This window comes from Monodon monoceros, unplaced genomic scaffold (assembly GCF_005190385.1).
Source record: "Monodon monoceros isolate NGI ecotype Baffin Bay Population unplaced genomic scaffold, NGI_Narwhal_1 Super_Scaffold_18, whole genome shotgun sequence".
Classification (NCBI taxonomy): Eukaryota; Metazoa; Chordata; class Mammalia; order Artiodactyla; family Monodontidae; genus Monodon; species Monodon monoceros.
Genome location: NW_021703774.1, coordinates 160,561,799 through 160,586,215, shown reverse-complemented (window position 1 = coordinate 160,586,215; position 24,417 = coordinate 160,561,799). Strand labels below are relative to the sequence as shown.

Below are 24,417 nucleotides of genomic sequence, written 5' to 3'. Positions count from 1 at the left end.
GTTACACGGTTTCCCAGGCGACCAGGACCCGTGCGCTTCTCATTGGCTAATTCGAGGGGTGTCCCTGAGCAACCAGCAGGCAGCGGAGGCGGGTACAGCCGTCTGTGCTCGAATTCTATTGGCCCACGGAGTCTCAATTCATCGCTGGATACTGCAAATCCCAGAATCCACCGCTCTGAGCGGACTCGGGGACTGGAGAAAGGGAGGGCCCGTTCACGTCAACCCAAGGCACAGAAAGCGGAGAACCTGGGATAAGATTCACGAAGCTGCTGGAAGCTTCTGGACCTGAACGTGTAATCCTGACAATGCCACTGTTTTGCTAGATTGATTTTGGGAGAAATTACATTTATCCCTCTGAGCCTGTTTTTTCATCTGATCAGTACAGTACTAAGGGGGCAGTTCTTTTAAGCATGAATGGAAATGATGCAAGTACTTAATAAATGTTTCTTAAATCTGAATTTCTCTGCTAACTTCTTGACCAAACGGCGCCCTGAAGGGACGCTCATATTCTGTTTCCTTTGTGTGAAAATTTGGGTGAGACTCCCCCTGCCTTTGGATAAGACACTTTGTGTGATTTTGGGTGAAACACTTCCCCTCCTGAGCCTCACATGAAAAAAAAAAGGTGTTGGATTAAAGCAACTAGAGAGGGCTTCCCTGGTGGCGCAGCGGTTGAGAGTCCGCCTGCCGATGCAGGGTACACGGGTTCATGCCCCGGTCCGGGAAGATCCCACATGCCGCGGAGCGGCTGGGCCCGTGAGCCATGGCCGCTGGGCCTGTGCGTTCGGAGCCTCTGCGCCGCAACGGGAGAGGCCACAACAGTGAGAGGCCCGCGTACCGAAAAAAGCAAAAAACTAGAGACAGTTTAGTTAAGAGCATGGACTTAGGCCTCTGGAGTCGTGGATCCTGACTTGTGTGTCCTTGGGCAAGTTCCTCACCTTAATTTCTTCTGTAAAATGGGGATAATACCCATCCCCACAGAGTTGCCATGAGAATTAAATGAGATAATGCATACAGAGTACCTGTCACAATACCCATACAGAATAAGTTTTCAAAACATTTCCTGCTTTTAACTAGCATTATCATCTCAGTCTTCCAGCTATGATCTGGGTGTCTATGATTTCTGGCACCCACTTCCTTATGCCTTGGCTTAACCACCAAAGCCCTTTCTCTGTGTGTCTCAAACTGCACTTACTAATATTTTCCATTTGACCTTCTCGTCTACTGCATTTAGGGGAGGGCAGGCTCCTTGAGGCATTCTTTACACACCAATTGAAGACTGAAGGAAGCTACCAATTAATGAGTGTCTTGCAAGTGCCAGATGCCAAAATTATGAGCTTTACAGATGAGAAAACTGAAGCTCAGAGAAGTAAAGTGACTTAATCAAGACTATGCAGGTTGAAAGCAGAAAAGTGGATTCAAACCCAGAACTGTCTGCCTCCAGAATCTGTGCTCTTTCCAGAAGCTCCCCCTTTAGTAAAACAGGCAGGCAAAGGTAAGCCAAGGTGCAGGTGGTACAGGTCCACGGCCAAGGGAAGGGTTCAGGTGGAAAGTGTGACTGGAAGTTGGAGGTGGGAGAGCTCTCTTGCCACTAAGCTGCTCCCAGAAAGTTCTCAGAGGCTTGAGATAGATGAGAAAGTTCGAGGTCATGCTGGGGCCAAGTGTTTTGGGGGGTTGGAGCCATAGTCAGGGGACTAGCAACCTTTTACTGTCACCTTGCTCATGTTCCTTCTGCTCTTAAAGATAAGCAAGGACCAACAGCAATGGGAGGCAGGGGGCTCTGGCCTCATGGGTCATGGTGTGCCCGCTGCCTCCCACCTCAGCAAGACTGGGGAGTGAACTGGCATTTACCCAAGCATCAGAGTTTACAACATACCTCCCTCCTACCCAGGGCCGGAAGCATGGCCTGAGACTCTGCAGTAGGCAGACATTCAGCAAATATCTCGTTCCTGTGAGGGAGGTGGGAGCCCTCTAACCTGGCGGGCAGTTTATTATTATTATATATATATATTTTTTTTTTGGGGGGGCTGCGTTGGGTCTTCATTGCTGAGCACGGGCTTTCTCTAGTTGCGGCGAACGGGGGCTACTCTTCGTTGCGGTGCGTGGGCTTCTCATTGCAGTGGCTTCTCTTGCTGTGGAGCACGGGATCTAGGTGCCTGGACTTTGGCAGTTGCAGCACGCAGGCTCAGTAGTTGTGGCACACGGATCCCAGAGCACACGGGCTTTGTTAGTTGCGGCACGTGGGCTCAATAGTTGTGGCGCACGGGCTTAGTTGCTCCACAGCATGTGGGATATTCCCGGACAAGGGATCGAACCTGTGTCCCCTGCATTGGCAGGCACATTCTTAACCACTGCACTACCAGGGAAGTCCCCAGTTTATTATTTTTTAAAACACATTTATTGGGGGAAGTCAGGGCCTTATTATAAAAGTATACATTTTCATCATAGAAACTTGGAAAATAGTGATGGCCATCATTTATTGAGGAAATATTATGGGCCACCAATACTTAACAAGTCTACGGGACTGGGCTCTGTCACTTACTAGCTGGCTGTTTCTGCTCCAGCTACTCCACTGAGCCTCAGTTTCCATATCTGGAAAATAGAGATTCTAATAGAACCCACCTTGCATGATAACCCTTATCATGCAAATTAAATTTCTCATAATATTGTCATATTGTTTTTAAAAAGATGTTTTCCAAAAACAAAGTTATGAAAATGAAACAAGAGTCTAAGCTCGCCTAATAGTTATTTTTCTGACTTATATTTTTCTATCTCCCATCTTAGATGGTTCTGGAAATCTTTCCAAGGTCTCCAGACTTACATAAGATTTGAGTGTTAGGGACTTCCCTGGCCGTCCAGTGGTTAAGACTTTGCGCTTGTACTAGAGGGGCCACGGGTTTGATCCCTGGTCAGGGAACTAAGATCCCGCGTGCTGCCCAGTGCAGCCAAAAAAAAAAAAAAGATTTAAGTGTTAGAAGGACATTGGAGGAAAATTTGTCCAGCTTCCAAGCTCACCCAGGACTCCCTCTGGACTTCTGGGGTGGGGGCCACTTGGCCTCTTCTTGATTCCATCCTGGGGTGGATGCTCATTGCCTGACAATGGTGCAAAAGCCCTGGAATGGGAGGAGGGAGGCTCTTTCTGAGTCTGCTCCCCACCTGTGGGATGAGGAAGTAGAGGGTTACAGGGTTAGAGTGTTAGAGGGTTCTGGAGGCCTCTGTTCTTGAGAATAGAGTCCACTTTGCTTCTAGGTCATTTCCTGAAAAACCCTTATCAGTTATGACCCCTTTGGGGCTAAAGAGTTTATCAACTCCTAGCAGCTCAGGAGGGAGAGGTAAATAATAATGGAGAAAGAGGTCCTCTCAGTCCAAGCATTCCTTCAGAATAAAAACCTGGCTATCTCTCCCACCTTCCCCTTTTCTCCAGCCACATCACAGGCGCCTTGGGTCAAGCCCTCCCTATATCCTGTTGACATTTAGGACCTTCATATTATGTGTCCTGCCCTTCACCCTTCTCAGTGTTCCAGAAACTATCATGTTCTCTCCTATGTTGAGGCTTCTCCTTCCAATGGGAACATCCTCCTTTGCCTTTTCCCCCTGGGAAAATCCCCCTCCATCCTTCAAGAACTAGTTCAAATGTCCCCTCCTCCATGAATACCCCCACTCCCCCCAGATAGAATTACACTCTACATTCTAGTAGGCCTGCTGCCATTATAACATTCCTTATTCCTTTTTGTGATTTTTTTCTGTATGTGTCTCCTTCTTGGACTATGAACTCCTCAAGGGAAGGGATCTTTACTCATTCATCTTACCTGATACACAGTAGGTGTCAATAAATTGTCTGAAATGAATGGATGGATGGATGGATGGATGAACAAACAGATGAAGATTTCCCTTGGAATGTTCTGTGGCGCTGTTGGATCACAGCCCTCTCTCAGTGGGGGTGAAAGCTGCAGGGCAGATCATACTGTAATATGTGCTGCAACCCCCTTCCTTTCTTCCCATCCTTGCTGTGTTCCATTCTGTCACTGAGCTCAAGTACATATTGAGCGCTTGCCCAGTGTGAGACTGTGCAAGGCCCTGGGAACAGTCATTAAAGAACACTGTGAAACTGGGACAGGGAGTGGTCTGAGGTGTTTTGCTCACCCAGGTCCCTCTCGTTCTGCACAAACATTCCCTTTGAGTGGTCTTCCCTGAACACTAACCTATAATATGTCCTCTTCCCATTTCTCTTTTCTCACACCACACTTTTGACTTCCTCACAGCATTTACTGAAATCTTAAATTACCATAATTTTTAATGTTTTCCCCCATTCAAATGTCAGTTCCATAATAACAGGGACTATGTCCTTTTTTTTCACTTCTGTAGCCCCAGTGTGTGCAGTACCTGGCACACAGCAGGTACTTAACAACTATATTATGCTGTAATATTTTAGTATCATTTTCTACTTCTCTAATTCTCTCTTCGTTTGTGTCTAATCTGATGTTAAAACTATCCACTGAGTCCTTAATTTCTATTATTGTATCTTTTTAAATTTATTAATTTATTTTTGGCTGTGTTGGGTCTTCGTTTCTGCACGAGGGCTTCCTCTAGTTGTGGCAAACGGGGGCCACTCTTCATCGCGGTGCGCGGGCCTCTCACTATCGCAGCCTCTCTTGTTGCGGAGCACAGGCTCCAGATGCGCAGGCTCAGTAGTTGTGGCTCATGGGCCCAGCTGCTCCGTGGCATGTGGGATCCTCCCAGACCAGGACTCGAACCCGTTTCCCCTGCATTAGCAGGCAGATTCTCAACCACTGCGCCACCAGGGAAGCCCTCTATTATTGTATTTTTAAGTTCTAGAATTTCCATTTGGTTCTTTTTTTTTTTAATAAATTTATTTTATTTATTTTTGGCTGTATTGGGTCTTCATTGCTGCGTGTGGGCTTTCTCTAGTTGCGGTGAGCGGGGGCTACTCTTCGTTGCAGTGCACAGGCTTCTCATTGCTGTGGCTTCTCATTGTGGAGCACGGGGTCTAGGTGTGTGGGCTTCAGTAGTTGTGGCACGCGGGCTCAGTAGTTGTGGCTCACGGGCTCTAGAGCACAGGCTCAATAGTTGAGGTGCACGGGCTTAGTTGCTCCGTGGCATGTGGGATCTTCCCCGACCAGGGATTGAACCCGTGTCCCCTGCATTGGCAGGCGGATTCTCAACCACTGCGCCACCAGGGAAGCCCCTCCATTTGGTTCTTTTCTATAATTTCTAGTTTGTGGTCTTGTCTTATATGTCTTTGAATACACTAAGCATTGTTATTTAAAAGTTTGGTTGATAATGCCATTATCTGGACCTTCTGTGTAATTGTTTCTATTATCTGTTGTTCCTCTTTGTTTTTTTCGGGGTGTTTTTTGTTTTTTGATCACGTTGTCTTCAGTTTCTATGACGGGCTGGGCTGTTGTTTCCTGTTTACTCTTACTCCTCAGGTGTAACCTTTCATGGTCCCAACCCAAAGCCTAGTGGAGGGTGGGGGAGTTTACCAGGGCCCCCATTTCTTAGTAGGTCTTGAACTACAGTTTTTCTCCCCCAGCCCCATAAATCTGTAGAAAGCTCTGCTCAGTTTCTCAGCTGTCTCTTCTGGAAGTGGCAAATACTTTTAGGGGAAAAGCAGCCCCAAAGGGCTCACCTCTTTGTTCCCCTTAATTCTTTTCTTCGTTGGTAACTCCCCAGTACTTAGTCTGCTATTGCCCCATAATAAGCATTTATTGACTGCATGAATACAGGTATGCACGGCTTGGAGGTGGGAGCGATCACCTTATATTCACCCATTCATTCAGCTAGCCTAACTGCCATATTCTGTTTTGTTTTGTTTTATTCATTTATTTATCTATTTTTGGCTGTGTTGGACTTCCTTTAGTTGCAGTGAGTGGGGGCTACTCTTCGTTGAGGTGCGCGGGCTTCTCATTGTGGTGGCTTCTCTTTCTTGCCGAGCATGGGCTCTAGGCGCACAGGCTTCAGTAGCTGTGCCATGCGGGTTCAGTAGTTGTGGCTCGTGGGATCTAGAGTGCAGGCTCAGTAGTTGTGGCGCACGGGCTTAGTTGCTCGGCGGCATGTGGGATCTTCCCAGACCAGGGCTCGAACCCGTGTTCCCTGCATTGGCGGGCGGATCCTTAACCACCGCGCCACCAGGGAAGTCCCATATTCTGTTTTCTGCTGAGTTAAAGAGGTGATGAGACCTAGAGGGACCTGGTGTTGGGTCAAACTACTAGACCATATTCTTAGCAGGCACAACCTTTAGTGCAGTGACCAAGAGAAGGAGCTCTTGGAACACTGAGGAACTCCCTCTCTTTGAAGGAGTTGTAGGCGGTGTGGATTGAGATTTCCCATCAAGTCAGGTTTGGAGAAGGTGTACAGTAGGACAGGGAAGTCAAGAAATAGACTAGGTTCTATCTCCAGCTCTGCCATTAACCTGCCCTTCTTGGGCCCTCAACTTTCCCATCTGTAAAATGGGGGTCTCTCTAAGCTCTTTAAGCTTTGCGACCAGGGTTCTGTCTATCCAGATGGTGTCAAGACAGAATCAAACTGCTCAGAGGGCAGGAGAGGAAAAGGTTTGAAGCCCCACTTCTCTCAGGTACTGACAGACTCCAGATATCCCTTCATGCCCCAAGTCCTGATGACCCTAAAAACCCTTCCAGCACCCAGATCCCCCCACCACTAGCAGCTCAAGCTCAAATGACAGCAGAGACCCAGGACGTGGAAAAGAAATTTCTCAGGTTTCTAAGAATATTTTTGCAAATATGAGCTTGGCATTTAAGTATCCTCACAAGAATCCACGCATGGAGAAAGGGCATCCTGGCTGGCCCCAGGGTTTAGCCCACCTTAGCTGCCTCTTTGTAAGAAGGGAGAAGACTGCCCAGTATGATGGTGCCAATTTTCAGCAGAGCAATCTTGGACTTCAACATGGGCCTCTTGTCTCCTGGGCCAGTGCCCTTCTGGTATCCCTGCCTCACAGACTCTCATGAACCCCCAGAATCACCCACCCCAACAGGTGCACCAAAGGCAGCTGAGACTTGAACAAGAGGGTCAGGAAAGGCCTCTGGTGAAGGAGCTGATGGGGGTGGGCAGTGACAGGTAGTTGAGGGCTCCACCCACTTCCTTCCCTACCCACATCCCCGGGGCGAGATTCCTACCCCTCTCTCACCATTTCCTGGCTTTCTCTCTCCAGCCTTGACTTTCAGTTCTTTTCTGTTTCTTTTTAGCCAGGGCTGGAGGCCCTAAAGGCCCACGCAGGTTTTTCTGAGGCTTGATACTTGAGACACAAAAGCATAGAAGGGAAGTGAGAGGCTTTATTTTTTTCACTATCTGGCATGCAAATGAGACATAGAATAGACTAAGGAAGGGAGAGTAAGTGGGGCTGGAGCTGGGCTGTAGAGCCAATCCCTGGGTCCTCCAGGAGGGAGCCAGTCAGGGAACCAAGACTTAATTGGTGACTTCTAGGAAAGCCCCAGAGGTTACATACATGGCTGCGGCTTCAGACATAACCTGGATTCAATTACACATGAAACTGGCTCCACCTTTTATTACCTTGGACAAGTCACTTAATATCCAAGCCTCAGTTTCTTCATCAGGAAAATGGGGATAATTATGAAACCTACTGCAGAACCCCACTGAGAGAATAAAATGTATAAAGAATGGAGCACTGTCCAGGCACCTTTGTGATTCACCTCATCCCCCACCCCTGGCTAGAACTTCACAGCCACCCCACCCCAAACCCCTTCCCCAGCAGTTTATTAACTTCTCGACCCTCCACTAGCCCTCCTCCTATCCATCTGAGATTGACATACACAATCTGTTATTTTCTTCATCCAAATCACAAGATGCTAGGTCTTAATAAACTTCAGAAATAATCCGCTTCAGTCTTCTCACTTGAAATGAGAAACCTGAGGCCCAGGGGGAATGGGCTTACCTAGAAGCTAGGTTTCTGGATTCCTAACACAGTGCTCCTTTGTTTTCACAGGAATCTCCTCCCCCACCACCCCAAATTTTCATGCTCCCCAAGCCTTCATTCTGAACCTGTGGAACCGTCTACAACCTTATCCTGAAACCTAAATTTATCCCAGCCTTTTCTCTTTCAGCACCTATCCCCTGCCCCAATCTCCTTTTAATTATACTGTATTTAATTCTCTGGCAGCTCTTTTGTTAAAGGCTCAGAGACGGACAGTTTCTGGCCCAGGGTCTCGGAGTTGATATGTGATTAAACCAAGATTCAATCCCCACTATGCATGACTCCAAGCCCAGGGTTCTATTTACTGCCCCACAGGTGCCTCGTGGATGCCTACCTCCCATCCCCTGGGATGTGCCTCAGTCCCTCTCCAGAACCCGCCATCTGCCAGGGCTGTAGAACCTAGGGCCTGGCACGCTCCACCCCAAGGTCTGTAGAAAAGCAGTAGCACCCCACCCCACCCTGTAGGCCCTCCTTCCTCTCCCTCCACCCCGCCTCCCTGCCTCCTTCTCGTTCAAAAGCAGCCAAGCCAAAAGAGGCCTGCAGACAGCCCTGCGTTCATCTCCAAAAGCTGCTACAAAGAGGGCCATTGAGAGGCTCCCAAGATGAAAGGCTTCCTCTTCCTCCTATTCACCATCAGCCTCTTGATTATGATTCAGGTAAGAGCAGCACCCCAGAGCCCCCAGCACCATCACCCAGGACTCCCCAGATCTGCCCGGCATGGGGGAGAGGGCATGTAGGCTCCTGGGCACCCAGCCTTCTTCCATGGGAGCAGAGGCTCCAGCAGGGGAACCATGGGCTCAGGGGGCCTGACTCCCAGCCTTCCAGTCCTTCTGGTTGGGATCAGCCTGTTTGAGGGCTGCCCCTGAGCAGGACTGTCTCCTGTACCCGAGGCTGGGGAGCACTTACAGGGTGCCAGGCATACTGAGGCACCCAAGGGGTGCTATGGAATAACAGGGGATTAAGAGGCTTGGGAAGACAGCCCTGAGAGAGGATGGCATCAACCCACAGGGAACCTGGGGAAACGGTCCTATGGGAGGGGGCCGGGAAATGTTCAAATGGAGCCTGATCCGGTTCTGGAGGTGGCAGGAAACCCCCCGGGAGAGGAGCCCGCGCGTTCGGCAATGCTAAGATAGAAATCTCCCACTCCGGAAACAGGTAGAGTCTCGAGATCAACTGCTATTCCAAGAGGCAGCTTTGGCGGCATCTCACGTGTTAGTCGGTGTGGGACATGGGAACCGTCCAGTTTTCGATCAGGAACAGCCTGATCAAGCATCGAGAACAGCTTAATCTCCATGAGGGGCAGTTCTAGTTGCAGCCTGATCAAGCATCGAGAACAGCTTGATCTCCATGAGGGGCAGTTCTAGTTGCAGCCTGATCAAGCATTGAGAACAGCTTGATCTCCATGAGGGGCAGTTCTAGTTGCAGCCTGATCAAGCATCGAGAACAGCTTGATCTCCATCTGCTATCCCCTCAGGGGAGAAGTCACACCCTCCCCACCCACCTACACTTTGCCAGGTGCCTTCTCGCCAGCCCTGTCTCATGTGACCCCCATGACTGTGACGGGCTCTTCTCCCCATTCACAAGATGAAGAAACTGAGGTTCAGGGAGGCTCAGGCCCTGGATGGTCAAGGGCTGGGGCCACAGGCTCCCCTATCTCCTACATGCTGGAGGAGCTGGTGGTCTGGTGGACGTGAAAGGAAGGTTCTGTGGGATGTGGACCGGTAACTGCCTCTGACCCTGCCTGTGTTGAGGCAGGAAGCAGCCAACCATCCCCACAGGACCTTGTGGTAGAAGTTGTGGTCACTGGGGCAGGGAACTGAGAACTACTTGGGGTGGGGGAACTGTCTCTAAACAACAAACACGAACTTCAACCCCCCATGAACTTGCCGCACTTCTCTTGCAGATACAAACTGGAGTCTTGGGAAACCAGACCACCACCCAGAAACCCAGGAATGGGGCCCCAGCCCTCGGCAGCCTGGGCGGCGGCAGCACCCTTGTCTTCTTGACTAACATCCTCATCCAGCTCTTCCACCTCAGATGAGGTGACACGCCCCAGCCCAGCCCTAGCCCCGTGCCCCAAGGACAGCTGCCACCATCACTAGCAAGAGAAGCCCCTCCCTGCCCCATCCTTGGGAGGGGCTGGTACTAGAGATGAGCAGGTTGTGGGAATTGACACGTAGAGCCTGGGGGGCCATGGCCGACACAGCGAGATACTGACATGGAGGGGCAAGCACCACCCAGCCGGGGCTCAATAAAGTTGTCATGTACTTGGAGTGGGGTCACATGTGTGGTCACTGGACGTCACCAGGCCCAAAGAGCCAGGTCTGCAGCAGCACCAAGGGGCTACCTATAGCCCCATCAGCAGGCGAGGTGGCACCAGCGAGCTCGCACCTCACCTGCCTTGCGCCAAAGTCCAAATGCGGAGGCCCTTCCCCTTCGAATCCCCTTGCAGGGACACGACGCAGAACCTGCCATCTTCACCCTCCCTTTAGTTGCATTTGCTTACCTGTCCCTGCGAGTTTGGGAATGATGGTCCCAGAGGACCCCACCCCCACCCCCTCCCAGACCCTGGACATCCCCAGTTGCGGAGGCTCAGAGAGCCCCCCACTCCACTGCCTCGGTGTCCTCAGAATGACAGATTCAGAGAGAAGCACCCACCCCCCACCAGCCTATAGGGGTTCCCAGCCTCACAGCCATCCTCCTGTCTTCAAGTCCCCAACCACTGGGGACTGAAAAAGACGAAGAGGCCACTGTCCATTTCTTCCCTGCCTACCCATGGGCTGGGAAGGCAGGAAGGACAACCCTCCTGGGTGTGGGCTGATGGAACTGGGAGCTGAAGAGTAGGAAGGGAACTCTGGAGAAGCCCCAAGGGCCTCGACCATCTGCCTCTTCCTGGAGGGCGTTGGCCAAGGGGACAAGTGTCTACCAGATTGAAAGACTATGTCCTGCCCTCTCTGAGCTGGGTTAAGGACCAAGACCCCCTGTTCTGGCTTCTAGGGGGCCAAACCTTTAGGACTTGAGACCAGAGTTGGGGGAAATTGAGAGGAGCCCGGGTGGGCAAGGCCCTTTGAGGTGTGGCTCCCACTTGCCTTTCCCACCCCGCCCACTGAGTCCCCACCGCACTGCACTTCCCAGTTTCCGCCCCTGGACTTGTCTGCATCCCTCTGCCACCCTTTAGCCTGGCTGACTCCTTCTCATCCTCCACATCTTAGCTGAGGGTTCCCTCCTTCGAGCAGTGTTCCCTGCCCTGTGCCCCAAAAGGTTTATGTTCCTCCCCTGTGCATCCCTCCACTTCCATTCTCACCCAGTCACTGAGTGTATCACCGTTCCCATCGGGATCCTCCACTGGACTGTGAGTGGCTTGAGGGCGGGGACCAAGGGGCTTGGTTCATATTTGTGTCCCCACAGCCCAGTGCCAAACCTGGCTCAGAGCAGGACCTGAGAACACATCATTTGGGGTGACTGCATACAAGACCACACTCAGCGGTTAGCCTGGTCCCACTGTTCCCTCTGTGGCAGACGGGGGCCTTAGCTGGGCCCCAGAACTGGAGCTGGGAGGGAAGAAGCCCACCTGAGTGTAGGCAAGTAAGAAGGCAGGTGAACAAATCCTCACCCCCACCCCCAAATACCAAGGTGCACAGAGATGAGGATACCTGGGAGCATATTATAAAAGTTTATGTTACAACAAAAAACCCTATAAAAACATTTCATCCCAGGGAGAGCCTCCAGGGCTGGGGGGTGGGGGGAGGTTCAAAGCACATGGACAGTCCAGATCTGGGACGCCCTGTCCTTGGCCAGCTCCCACAGCACTGCGTGGTCCCGGTCGTAGCCCTGGCCACCTGGGGGAGGGGGTAAGAGATGGGGAGATGGTCAGAGAGAGCTGGGGACTCTGCTGCCTGCAGGGGCCTTCTCCCACACACATGCCCAACTTACCCTTCACATCTAGGATCCGGCCTTCAAACATCTGGCTGCAGATATGGCCTGATTCACTGATGCTCCACGTCTGGCGGGGCAGGCGGCTCTCAGCCCACAGCACTACCTTGGAGCCGGTGCTGGGGGTGCCAATTACCTGCAGGCTCATGGTGGGGGCCACCTGAGGCCCCAGGAGGTCGTCAGGCACTGGCCTTCCCCACAGAGACTCCACCAAACCCAAGACACCATTGACACACCCAGCTTTGAACCCTGGCTTGTATGGACTGTGACTCTGGGCAAATCTCCTAATCCTTCTGACCTCTGGTTTCCTTGGGGACGGCTGTTGTGAGGGTTTAATGTGAGAAACCATAAAAGGGCTGGAAAAATACGAGCTCCTCCAGGAAGCCTTCCATGACTGACTCCTGAAGCACAGGCTTTAGCAGCAGACAAGCTTCCACATACTTACTGGCTATGTGACTTTCAGCCAGTTACTTAACTTCTCTGTGCTCGTTTCCTCACCTATAAAATGGGAAGTATAATAGAACTTGCTCCCTAGTGCCCTCTAGGGATTACATGAGGCATTCACATGAAGAAACCTGCAAGGTGCCTCCCTCCAATGCCACCTTCTCAGGAAGGGCTCCCCTTGTCAGAGCTACTGATACTTCCTATTTTCCTTTCTTATTGTATTTTTCCTCTATTGCACTTTTTAACACCTAAGGTACTAAGATATTTTACTCATTTGTTTCTTTCTCTCCCCACTAGGATGCAAGCTTCAGGAGGGCAGGAGTTGTTTCTGTCTTCTCACTGTTATATTCCCAGCACCTAGAACAGGGCCTGGCACATAGCAGGTGCTCAGGAAATGTTTGTGGAGTAGATCTATCATTATTAATAGGATCCAAATCTGTCACAGGATATCAGAGCTGAGTGGTCCCTTAGAAGCATCTGGTTCAATGCTCTTGTTTTGCAGACGGGAGACAGGCCCAGAGAAGAGCCCAAAGTGCCCAGGGGTACACAGCCTGCATTCTCCACCTCCACCAGGGTCCTGGTGTTTGTGTATCTCTCTGTCTCTCTGGCCAAAGGCTGGGTCCTGTTCCTGACTGGGAACAGGCTGGGAGTCCCAAAGGTAGGCTTGTGAGGGTCTGGGGCCCTAGTGACCCTGTCCCAGTCCCTAAACTGGTACCTGGTTCTTCAGCAGCCCATCCTCGTAGTACCAGATACAGCTGCCTCCAGCTTGGGGCTCAGAGACCACCACGCGGCCCGCCTTCATGTCCTCCACGTGGTCCGGCACTGCCAGGAATCCCCCCAGTGCCACATTCCAGAGGTGGAAATAAGCCCGGCGCTGGTGAGTGGGGGGAGCTGAGAGTCAGGGGTCTCTGGGCAGGGATGCTCCCACTTGGGCCCCCAATGCCCTCAACTCTGGACCCTCCAGTATCCCAAGCTCCCAAGCTCTCCCTCCTGCCCCAAACCATCCTCGACCCTGCTTCTAAGTCACCCCTTCTTTCTCACACATATGCCGGGGGCACATACATAGTGCACACGCACACAGTTCCACATCTGTAGAGATACACACAGAAACACTGGCAGATACACCCAAGATCCACATGGTTGTACAGGAGTGCCGCAGACACAAACACATGGATACACATCGACATGTACGCTCACATTATTTGCTCCCCCAGCCGACTCCATGCCAGGCACTTATGTTTGCCAAAAGTTTGGATGTGTATAGGAATATAGATGTGCACACACACTTACAGAGAGAAATGCACGCACTACCCATGCTGAAGAGGTACCACAGCAGGGCGGACACTGGGCTGTCAGACATCAGACCTGGCTCGGCCACAAATCACCTGGGGGTCTCGGATGGTGGTGACAGTAATAATCGTAATAATAATAATCACGGCTAACGTTGGTTGAGTGCCTAACCATTCAAGCACTGTTCTAACGGCTTTACATCATTATTATCTTCAATCCTCTAAACAACTCTATCATACATAGCACCCCCAGTTTAAAGATGAGGAAACTGAGGCCCATGGAGGTAAAATACTCGTGAAGATTGCAGAGCAAATTCTTGTCCACTTCTCTGGGCCTTTATTTCCCCATCTGTAAAATGTGAAGGTTGGAGATAATCTCCAAGATTCCTTCTAGCAATGATGTTATAAGAGTCTGAAATAGGGACCACACAAGTTTCCTCACACAAAGACACACACTTTCAATGGTGTCACAAGTACAGGCACGTGCAGTCATAAATACACTCTCACAGATGTACAGGGTGAGGGGATGACAAACATCCCCCCCACAGATCACCTCCAGAGGACACATGCATACAAGTGATATCACAGACACAGAAACGCCCTCAGATGGGCACGCGTGTGCGCGCACACACACACACACACACACCCCTCTGTGGCCATGCCTCCACATAAATGCACATGCACATAAATGAGACACATGTCCAGACATGCACTCACAGACATACGGAAACACAAGTACAGACACAGTGTTTCAAAGTGAAGTGTGCTTACCACTGGTGGGTGGTACAGGAGATAATTTTCAGGCTTATGTGGATAAGCCTTATTGTTAAAAATTTAATGGTAATGAATTTATCACAATGTCTATTAAGGAAAAATCATACACATCAAACCCATGATCTTATGGACATTACTCCTTAGGATAGGATAAAGTAAAAAAAAAAAAGTGAGTTGGTTTAGAGGAAAATATTAAGGAGACAATGGTTCAAAAGGAATGATGGTGTGACAAAAATTGTGACAAAAGTACACAAAGGCTGAGTTTGAGAAACATGGGAAACGCACAGACAGACAAACAGCCAGACAGACTGGCCCAGACGTGCTCAACCCGACATGCTACCTACCTGCCTGATGGGGTAGAGGGAGCCCACCCTCTGGGTCCCACTGTATGTCAGCCAGTTGGTGATCTCGCAGCTGCCCACCAGCCACTGGCGGCCCCGGAAGTCGCTGTGCTGGCACAGCACCCAGCTGGGCCCAGCAAGTGCCACAGACACAGCGAGGAAGACAGACAGGTAGGCAGGTAGAAGAGGAGGAGCAGCCGTCAGAACATTCTCCACCTCCTCCTCTCTCATGCCCCGACTCCTCTGCCTGGGGTTCAGGTCCCGGAAGTGGGTAGAGAGGGAGGCTGGGAGGGAGCTCTGGGGTTTGCAGGGTAGAGGAGGGTCCTGGAGAGCACCTCGGGCTGGGGTCCAAGCCCTGAGGGCCAGTGACCCTTCCCCCCTCTCCCTCCTGGCGTGGAGGGGAGTGCAGTAGAAGTGGCGGGAAGACCTGGAGGCCCCTGACCTCCCTCCCTCCCTTGCAGCCCCCGCATCCCCGCGGCACACTCACAAGCCCCCCTTGATCCGCACAGACAGCACGTGGTTGTTGAAGCCCTCGGCTTGCAGGCTCCGCAGCTCCCCACTGAGCTCGATCTCCTTCCCCTCGAAGCACTCCAGGCCATACAGGAAAATGGATGGCTCTGAAAAGTGCTGCGGCCGGGGGCACAGAGAAGGGGTGAGGCCACGAGAGTCCCCGACTCAGTCCCTCTAGTTCCAGACACCCCGACTCCCAGAATGGTCTTTCAGGTTCTCTTCCCTCCTGAGCTCCACCCCACAGGGCCCCTGACTCCTGGACACCGCCAGCTGGGTGTCCCCCAGGTTCTCAGATGTAGCATGTGCCAGATAGAACCCCCATTGCCCCTCAAACCTCCTCCCCAGTAAATGGCACTTCTAAGATGAGTGACAAGAATAATACTGGTCATTATAGCAGTTCTCATGTATTCAGGGCTTACTACACGCCAGGTTCTGTGCCAAGTGCTTTACCTGATCTTATTATAACTTCTCAACAGCCCTATAAACAGGTGCTATTATTATCCCCACTTAGAGGGAAACTGAGGCTAGAGAAGGTAAATCACTTGCTCAAGGCCCTAAGGCCAGGCTTCAGAACCAGGTCTGTTTGTCTTCAGAGCCCAGCATGTAGCTGTACAGAACCTGGCTCTGTCTATTATCAGCTGCGTGACCTGAAGCAAGTCACGTGACCTCTCTGTGCCTCAGCTTTCACGTCAGAAAAAGGGAGAAGATAATAGTTATATGGCTCATAGGGCTGTGGTGAGGATTAAATGCCTTAGTGCATGGGAAGCCTTTTAAACACTGCCCAGAGCATGGTACAGTAAACACCAGCTGTTCTGCTTGTGCCACTCCCACTGGCCACCCAGTTCATAACCAAGTCCTACAGACTCCAGGTCCTTCATCAGCCCATGTCACTTCTCTCCACATCTTCCTAGTCCAGGACATCATCATTTGTCCTGGATCACTGTAGCAGCAGCCCCACTGCCCTCCTCCCGCCCACCGTTCCCCCCATGCAGCAAAGCCACCTTGCCGTTCCACTCCTCCCTGCCCAGAATCACCACCTCATTGGTCGCCCCTGCTCCCAGCCCACCCCTGAGTGCTAGCCCCTCCTGGCCCTGTCCCACCTCAGTTTCAGGACACAGCACTCTGAGCTATAATCTTTCTGGGTTCCTTGAAGGCAGGGCTATGTCTGATATATTGCAGGGCTCCAGGACCTATCTCAGCAGGGGCTCAATAAATCCCTAGTAAGCTGACCTGGCTTTGAAGCCCTGGGGTCAAGGGGACCTGGGGTGGTTCTGAAGACTGGGTTTAAGCCCCAAAGCCCACTCAGCAGGGAGAAGAGGCTCTGTGTGTGGGCTCCCCCAGCAGCAACCCCTGCCTCAGGGGTGCCTGAAACTGGAGCGGGGCACTTACCAGGGGCACCTTCTGGAGAGAGCCCAGGACCGTGGAGGCCAGGCAGCCCATGGCTGTGAGAGTGGGGAACTCGCCCTCAGAGAGAATGTGCTGCTCACCCTCAAAGTTCTTCTCATCAAACAGGATCCAGCTGGGGAAGGAAGGGGAAGAGTGGGGGGATGTCAGTAGATATTTGAGCCCACCCTCTCCTTGGCCTGCCCAGGCCCCCCTGAGATACAGCAGAGTAGATGCAGACTTGACGGGGATCCCCCGGTCCAGGGGAGGCCAGGGATAAATGGGCATTGCAGCAGCAGGGACTAAGGTCAGACTTAAGAAAGGACTGAATGAAATCATACCGCCCTTCGGGGGAAATTCGGCAACATCAAGCAAAACTCCATGCACAATTACTCAGCAATCCCATTTCTCAGAATCTATCCCAAGGACACCCTTCAAAAACATGAAATGACACATACATAAGGCTATTGATTACACACTGTTTGCAGTGGCAGAGTGGGAGCAGCCACATGTCCATCAATTGGGGATTAGTTGAATAAACTAAGAATCTGGAGTGTAACATAGCAGTCAAAAAGAATGAGGAAGAGTTCTTAAAGGGATATAAAGTGATATCCAAACTGTTAAGTAAAAAAATCAAGGTGGGGCTTCCCTGGTGGCGCAGTGGGTGAGGGTCTGCCTGCCAGTGTGGGGGACGCGGGTTCGTGCCCCGGTCCGGGAGGGTCCCACGTGCCGCGGAGCGGCTGGGCCCATGGGTCGTGGCCGCTGAGCTTGCGCATCCGGAGCCTGTGCTCCACAGCGGGAGGGGCCACAGTGGTGAGAGGCCCGCATACCGCAAAAAAAAAAAAAAATCAAGGTGCATAACAGTGTTTACAGTATGCTTCCTTTTAAAAAAATTGAGATATAATTCACAAACCATAAAATTCACTCTTTTAAAGTGTACAATTCAGTGGTCTTTAGTATATTTACCAGATTGTAGTATGCTTCTTTTTGTGTAAGAAAATGGAGGAGGAGGAAAACCAAACATATTTGGTTTCTATAATTATATGTAAATTTATGAGTGCATATTTGCTTATATCTTCAAAAAGAAACAATGGATGAATAAACTAAACACACACACACACACACACACACACACACACACAAAAGATTACCTATAGGGGGAGGGAGTGGAAAAGGTAGCAGGGACAGAGATGAAAGCTATTGTTTTTTTAAGTCTTAACTTTGGAAATATTATGGACTGAATGTTTGTATCTCCCCAGAATTCCAATGTTGAAGTCCTAACCTCCAATGTGATGGTCTTTGGGAGGTAATTAGGTTTAGATGAGATCAAAAGGTTAGAGACCCCATGATGGGATTAGTGTCCTTATAGGAAGAGGAAGAGATAGGAGCTCTCTTTCTCAGCCATGTGAGGACACAGCAAGAAGGCAGCCATCTGCCAGCCAGGAAGAGAGCCCTCACCAGGGAACCAAATCAACCAACACCTTGATCTTGGACTTCCAGCCTCCAGATCTGTGAGAAAATAAATTCCTGTTGTTTAAGCCACCCAATGTATGGTATTTTGTTATAGTAGCTCAAGCTGACTAAGACAGGAACACTACAAATATTTTATGTAATTAGAAAACAGAATTAAGTAAAAATGAGAAGTATTCATAAAAATTAAAATAAACAAAATAAATGAACCTAACTGTATATCAGGTTGGTGGCATAACTGCACAGAAAAAAGTATTATTTCAAATGTCTTAAAAACACAATAGTTTGAACTGTACATACCTAATGGGATGTAGGTGAATGTTCTGAGGACAAAAAGAACAACAGAGAGACCTCAAACAGCATTCACTGGTTTTTACTGTTAGTAGTAATATCAGTATTATAATTTTGAAACACCTAGCGTGCAGATTTTGGTCTCCAAAGAGCATTATGCATTAAAAGCAACCAGGATTCTTTGGGAAATGATTCCTGGTTTGAGGCAAAAAATGTACAAAATGATCCTGGAACATCTTACTGTACCAGAAAAACAAGGAAGTTATAAAAAAAAACTATTGGGGTCATATAAAAAATACCCAGGAAGCAATTTGGAGGTGCTCCCATTTGCCAAAGATGAAACAATTTGAGTACACAAAAGAACAAGTGACTCCAAGGGCCTGGAGCATTTCATATACATAAAAAACCCGTGAGTTCATAACAATACTTTAAAAAATCTTCATTGGTCAGCTCTGGAGGTTGCTAGGGCCCCAATTCAGAAATTATTCTGAAAATTGATAGAAAGGGGCAAACACTGATTCTTGGGAAAAGATCAAACTGCCTTTTTTGTATAAACTATTTCAGGTAAACAAATAGTTGAAAAGGGAAAGTTCTTCTTTATAGAAGCATTCCAGCCAATATACGTATAGGGAATAACAAAACTTAGAAAATCATTTTGTAACCTCTAAAGAAATAATGGGTCTAGGCAATTATCATCAATGGATGCTAAAAATCTTTAGGTGAAAGGTCAGAGAGGAATCTTATAATGTAGGGATCTTAATATCATTAAAAATGGGACAGCTAGACATGTGCCTCCTGATGTGATGCAGTGGGAAGTATACATACCACCTCTAATAGTCTTCTTGCCAGCAAAACAAAACAAAACACCCTGGATCTCATCAAGCCTCTAGATCTAACTACCAGTTTACAGGAAGTATGGGGCACAGAGGAACAAAATTAAAACACCACCAGGAAGCAATCAGGTAAATACAGAAGATGGGAAACTTACAGGGCAAATTATTGGGTTCTTTAAACGAGTAAATGGTATAAAATAAAAAGAAGGGAAAGGTACTGTTATACATTATAGATCAAATGGACCACATGCAATGTGTGGACCTTGTCTGGATCCTGAGAAAAACAAACCAATTTCACAAAGGCATTTTTTGAGATAACAGGAGGAATTCGAACATGGACTGGGTATTAGGTAATAATAAATTATTGTTAGTTTACACTATAATGTCTACAGTTTTTACATTTTCTACTAAAACTTTATTTTGCTTTGTTTGCTTTAAGGTTGAATGATTTGGGATAGAATAGCTAATCTCAAGGAAGCCAAAGGAAGGAAACCATTTGCAACAAAGACCGCTAATTACAGCCTCGATTTCCAAGCTGAGCTAAGTGCTTCTGTGCAGGTGCCCCCCCCGCCCCCCTCCCGCCCCCGTCTCCCCTTCCCCACTTCCTCACCTGCCGCCGTGGACCCGGCAAGATTGGGGCTGGAAGGAAGGGGGAAGAGAGGTCTGGTCATCCTCAAAGGAGATGTGGTCGCCCAGGAAGTCCGGACCGGAGAAAAGCTGAATCTGGCGGCAGACACGGGAAGAGATGAGAGTGAAGGAGGGTGATGGAGTGGGACAGAGAGAATGGGGAAGTGGGGGAGAGATTTGAAATGAGGGAAGAGGAGACATAGGCCCCCCACCCTCTCCTTACCTTTGAGACAAAGTGCAGATTGTGCTCCCCGACCTGAAGGGAGGGACCGAAGTTTCGAGATTTAAGGGGTGTGCTAGCCCCCAGCCTCAATTCCTCTGGTTTCAATATTCCCGACCCTTTTCGCAGGTCCCTCACCCCCAAGGTCCGTGTTAGCCCCGCCCCTTCCAGGAGGCCCCGCCCCCAGGAGCTCCAAGCCCGGTTGTTCCAGTCCCGCCCACCACTGCTGGGGGACGCCAAGCCCCTCCCCTCTAAGAGGCCCCGCTCCTGCGGCGGGCACACACCTGCAGGACCGGCTGCAGAGAGGCGAGGGCGCTGTTGTTCGCGCCCCAGTCGTCGCAGTTGCGGTACACGCCCTTCTCCAGCACGTACTGCTCCCCGGAGAAACCCACTTCCTCATAGGCCACCCACCTGCAGGAAGGGCGGAGCGCGGGTCAGCGTGGAGGAGCCAGTACCTCTGCGGAACCGCCCCCGGCCGGCCCAGCTCCCGGAGCTTCCGTCACTCACACGCCGCTGAGCACGTGGATGGCCTGCGTTCTGGGGCCGTGTCCCGCCAGCTCCACATCCGGCAATGCCTCGCTCACCTCCACGCTATGCCCCTCAAAGTCCACGGCCTCAAACAGCACCACCTCCGGATCCCCGAAGTCCTGGGCCCCAGGGACAGTCAGGTTTCTCCCGCCCACCGACGGAAACCCCTGGGAGTGCCCAGACCCCAAGGACGCAGTCCACCAAGGGACTTTGCGGTGAGGTGATCAGTGTGGGCTGGGGAAAGGCATTAGGAGGGAGAGAGGCTAGACCTCAGGGAACACTTCCAGGTGCTCTAGAGAACAGGGAGAGGAGGCGCAAATTCTTCCCTCAACAGATTGTGCTGGGGTAAGTATGGCTGCGGCCAGAGGCAGAGGGATGTCCCAGTTGCTCTTGCTTACCGTCCGGATGATTCGCAGGGAGGTCAGCGCCTTGTTATAGCCTCCCCAATGTGACCAATCAGCGTATTTTCCCTCCTCCAGCAGATACTGGTGACCCCGGAAACCCTCCTTCTCGTAGCCCACCCAGCTGGGGGAAGGGGGAGGCAGACAAACAGACTCAGTCACAGGAAGCCCATGGATGTGTAAGAGAGCTGCCCCCACCCCTAGGCAGACCAGGTCACTTCCCATCCCGGAGGGTAGAGGCTAGTGGGGAGGATGAGGTAGAAGGAAGGGTCCTGAGTCCTCACCAGCCCCCAAGAACTTGCAGGGACCCCACAGAGGCCAAGCTGGGGCTCTGGCCGTCCTCTGGCTGCTGCAGGTTGTAGATGTCTCGGCTCACTTCCCAGCTCTGGCCCTGAAAGCCTGGGGCCTCATACACTACAGCCTGCAGGGGAGAGGGGCTGTGTGAGGTTGGTGGGGAGTGATCTGGACCCAGACCCACCCAGCCACCCCAGGATGACTCTACCCAGCATCAACCCAGAGCTAAGCCCTCCCACTCCCTCACTGAGCCCCAAGCCCTTACCTAACTCCTGTCTCTTCTCTGACCTCTGGCCTGGTCCTTACACATCAAAAGCCAGTTCCCAGTTAGCCCATCGGGTTTCCACCCCGCCCCTCCCCAGCCCAGCCTCTAGCCCCCAGCTCCCACCTCTCCCACCTTCTAGTCCAGGCCGTGATAGCCACACACATACAAACACCCCACCCAAAGGTCCTCTTTGACCCTGAGGCCCAGATGCCTACCTTGGGCTCCCCTGGCTTCTCCACACTTGGGCATCCCTGCAGAGGAGACAGAGCTGAGACACCAGCCCAGAGGTGCGGGAAGACAGATGGGGCTGGTGACCTGGGGTTTACTTGTTCCTGGGGCCCCTAAAAATGGCCAACCCCATGTCCTCCCTCTCCCCCAACCCTTGGACTAATCCTCCCTCTCCTCCAATCCCATTCCCAATAGGAGCTCCCAGGCCCAGCCTCTTCACCCAGACTACAGGACAAGCCTGTTTGGGACCACCTGCTCCTTACCAATCTCATGGGCTTCAGGGAGCCCACACTGGGATCTGATGCACCCCAGGCCTCTGGGGTGGGGTACTCTCCAGGCTCCAGGATGCAGGGAGTGTCTTCAAAGAAGGGCTTGGGGTATAGAAGCCACCTGAGGGGAGGCAGAGAGGCAGCTGCACCCCAGACTCCTGGGAACACAGATTAGTGGATGGGGTGGAAGGGGTAGAGGGGGGAAAGAAGTTTTGGGGGAGAGGCCCCCATCAAGGGGACTCTGGAGGACATTTCAGGCCCCCATAATTTCCTGCAGCAGCCACTCCATTGATCTCCCCTCCTCCGACCTGGCCCTCTCTAATTGCACACAGTGGCTGAGAGTTCTTTCCAGCAGCCGGACCTGCTTAAAAACTCCGGGTAATTCCCCATTAGCCTCACAATACAGTCCAGCTGCACAAAGAGGCCTTTTGTCCTGTCCCCCTGCCTTCCTCCTGGACCTCACGTCTACCCACTTGCTGCTTCCTTTGGCCAGAGTGAACTTTCAAAGTCAGTCTCTCACTTCTGGGCCTTTGCAGGTGCTAGTATACTCTTTTCCCCATTCATTCAATTAACAAATATTTAGGGGCATCTACCCCATGCCAGGCCCTGTTTCAGGCATCAGAGATACAGTGGTGAACAAAACATACAAAGTCCCTGCCCTCATGGAGCTTAGATTCTTCTGGGGCTGACTCGTCCCAGCTGAGGAGTCTCCTCCAGGAAGGCTTCTCTGACCTCAGGCTGGTTTGGTGCTGTTCTGTACTCCTACAGCCCCGTGTCTCTCCATCCTGGAACTCTGGATTGCCACTGTCTGCTTACTTGCCTGGCCCCACCAGTAGACTGAGCACTTCTTGAGGGCAGGAATCATGTCCTGTCACCTCTGTGTCCCCAGCACCCAGCACAGTGAATGTTAAATGTAGGGCTCCCAGAACAGCCCAGACTCACAGTCCCGCGGAGACAGTGGCAGATGCCACCTGCAGAGGCCTCTCCAGGCCCTGGGGGTCCTCCAAGGCCTTGGTTAGCTTCACTTGTTCCCCCTTGAGGCCCCCCTCAGAGTACAGGCTGATCTCTGGGGTAATGTAGTCCTATGGAAGGAAAGGGGTGGAAAAGTGAAGTATAAAACAACAGCCCTCAGAGACCAGCCACACCCACACCTTCTTCCCCAAGTCTGTCCAGCTGGGGACTTCTCCCCAGAAGCCAGAAATGACTAGAGTGTTCTCTGAAGGTCAGCCAGACAAGCCTGGGACCAAAGCCCTCACTGGTCCCGCACTGGCCCTTTGGGACCTGAGGCCAAAATTCCCAGTAGGAGCCTGCCAAGTGCCATGCCCTTTGCCTTGCCTCTGGGAGCCTCATTTCCAGCCTGGTGGAGGGATGGGCGGGATAGACAGCCACTTCCTGAGGTCTCACTTTGACCCTTCTTTTGTATACAATTCCAGACTGCATACAAATCTCTATGGCTGTCCAGGCTGGCCTCCTTAACCCAGGAAGCTGCACCTCATCCCAGGAAGCTGCAGGTCCTCTCTGCATTCTGGGTGTTTCTTCCTCACTAGGGCCATTTTCATTCACTCACTCCATCAAATGTTTATGAAGCACCTACTGGGTGCAAGGCATATATATAAGGGCCTGTCCTACCCCTTCTCATTTGGTCTTCCCAACGAGAGTTATTACGCGCCATTCGCAGGCTAGGAAAGTGAGGCTCAGTGAAGTTAAGTGGGCCGCCCCAGGGCACACAGCCTGTAAGTAGCAAGACCAAGAAGAGAGCACTGCAGTTTTTCTTCACCGTTGCAACCCAGCACGTCCCAGGTGCCTGATACACACTAGGCACCCAATCAGTGCTGAATGAATCAAAGGAACCCAGGTCCACTGGACTTCAAAACCCTTGTTTTTCTCTTGTACCTCATTACCTCCCACGTGAAGATGAATTTATTGTGAGAAGCCCACAATAAATTGTCCACAAATATTTGTGTGTTTCCGGAGAGGCTTTGAAAATTCTTGTCCCTTCCTTTGCGTGGCTGGGCCACTGCCCTAGTTAAGATTCTGATCCTCTCAACAGCTCTGAACTCAGGGTTATTTGTCCTTCCATTAAAAACAACAACAACAAAAAAACAAATTAAAAAAAAAAAACCAAAACGTCGGCTAGGCCCTGCTCTTAGATCTTTGCGTTCTCATCTGGGTCTCCCCAGTGGCCAAGACGGCTTTGTCAAGCTTAATTTTAGCAGTTTGTAAATTTGTGTTATGAAAACAATATTATTTTCCCCCACTTTACAGATGTGTAACTATAATAAGACTATGTCTTTTCAAACCACATACCCCTCCCTCAAAATTCAAACCACATACCCCTCCCTCAAAATTCA

At 50.9% G+C, this 24,417-nt stretch overlaps 1 protein-coding gene and 1 long non-coding RNA gene across 2 annotated transcripts in view; one reads left to right on the top strand and one right to left on the bottom strand.

The window, feature by feature from the left end:
• The first annotated feature begins 8,437 nt into the window (after window positions 1-8,437).
• On the top strand, window positions 8,438-10,239 carry LOC114898098. Its single transcript, XR_003794281.1, has 2 exons — window positions 8,438-8,622; window positions 9,870-10,239. It is a non-coding gene; the product is annotated as an uncharacterized LOC114898098 (long non-coding RNA).
• A 729-nt stretch (window positions 10,240-10,968) lies between these two features.
• The window catches only part of CRYBG2 (crystallin beta-gamma domain containing 2), a 24,361-nt gene continuing 10,912 nt past the window's right edge, over window positions 10,969-24,417 (bottom strand). Inside the window, exons 6-20 of the mRNA XM_029230983.1 lie at window positions 23,009-23,148; window positions 22,061-22,187; window positions 21,785-21,820; window positions 21,295-21,431; window positions 21,008-21,134; window positions 20,589-20,728; window positions 20,366-20,492; window positions 20,085-20,117; window positions 19,845-19,957; window positions 16,647-16,776; window positions 15,235-15,374; window positions 14,751-14,874; window positions 13,059-13,217; window positions 11,900-12,059; window positions 10,969-11,805 (exon numbers count right to left, since the gene is read on the bottom strand). Coding sequence (XP_029086816.1) covers window positions 11,717-11,805; window positions 11,900-12,059; window positions 13,059-13,217; window positions 14,751-14,874; window positions 15,235-15,374; window positions 16,647-16,776; window positions 19,845-19,957; window positions 20,085-20,117; window positions 20,366-20,492; window positions 20,589-20,728; window positions 21,008-21,134; window positions 21,295-21,431; window positions 21,785-21,820; window positions 22,061-22,187; window positions 23,009-23,148 — 1,782 coding nt within the window. The 3' untranslated portion in view covers window positions 10,969-11,716. The remainder of the gene's footprint in view (window positions 11,806-11,899; window positions 12,060-13,058; window positions 13,218-14,750; window positions 14,875-15,234; window positions 15,375-16,646; window positions 16,777-19,844; window positions 19,958-20,084; window positions 20,118-20,365; window positions 20,493-20,588; window positions 20,729-21,007; window positions 21,135-21,294; window positions 21,432-21,784; window positions 21,821-22,060; window positions 22,188-23,008; window positions 23,149-24,417) is intronic.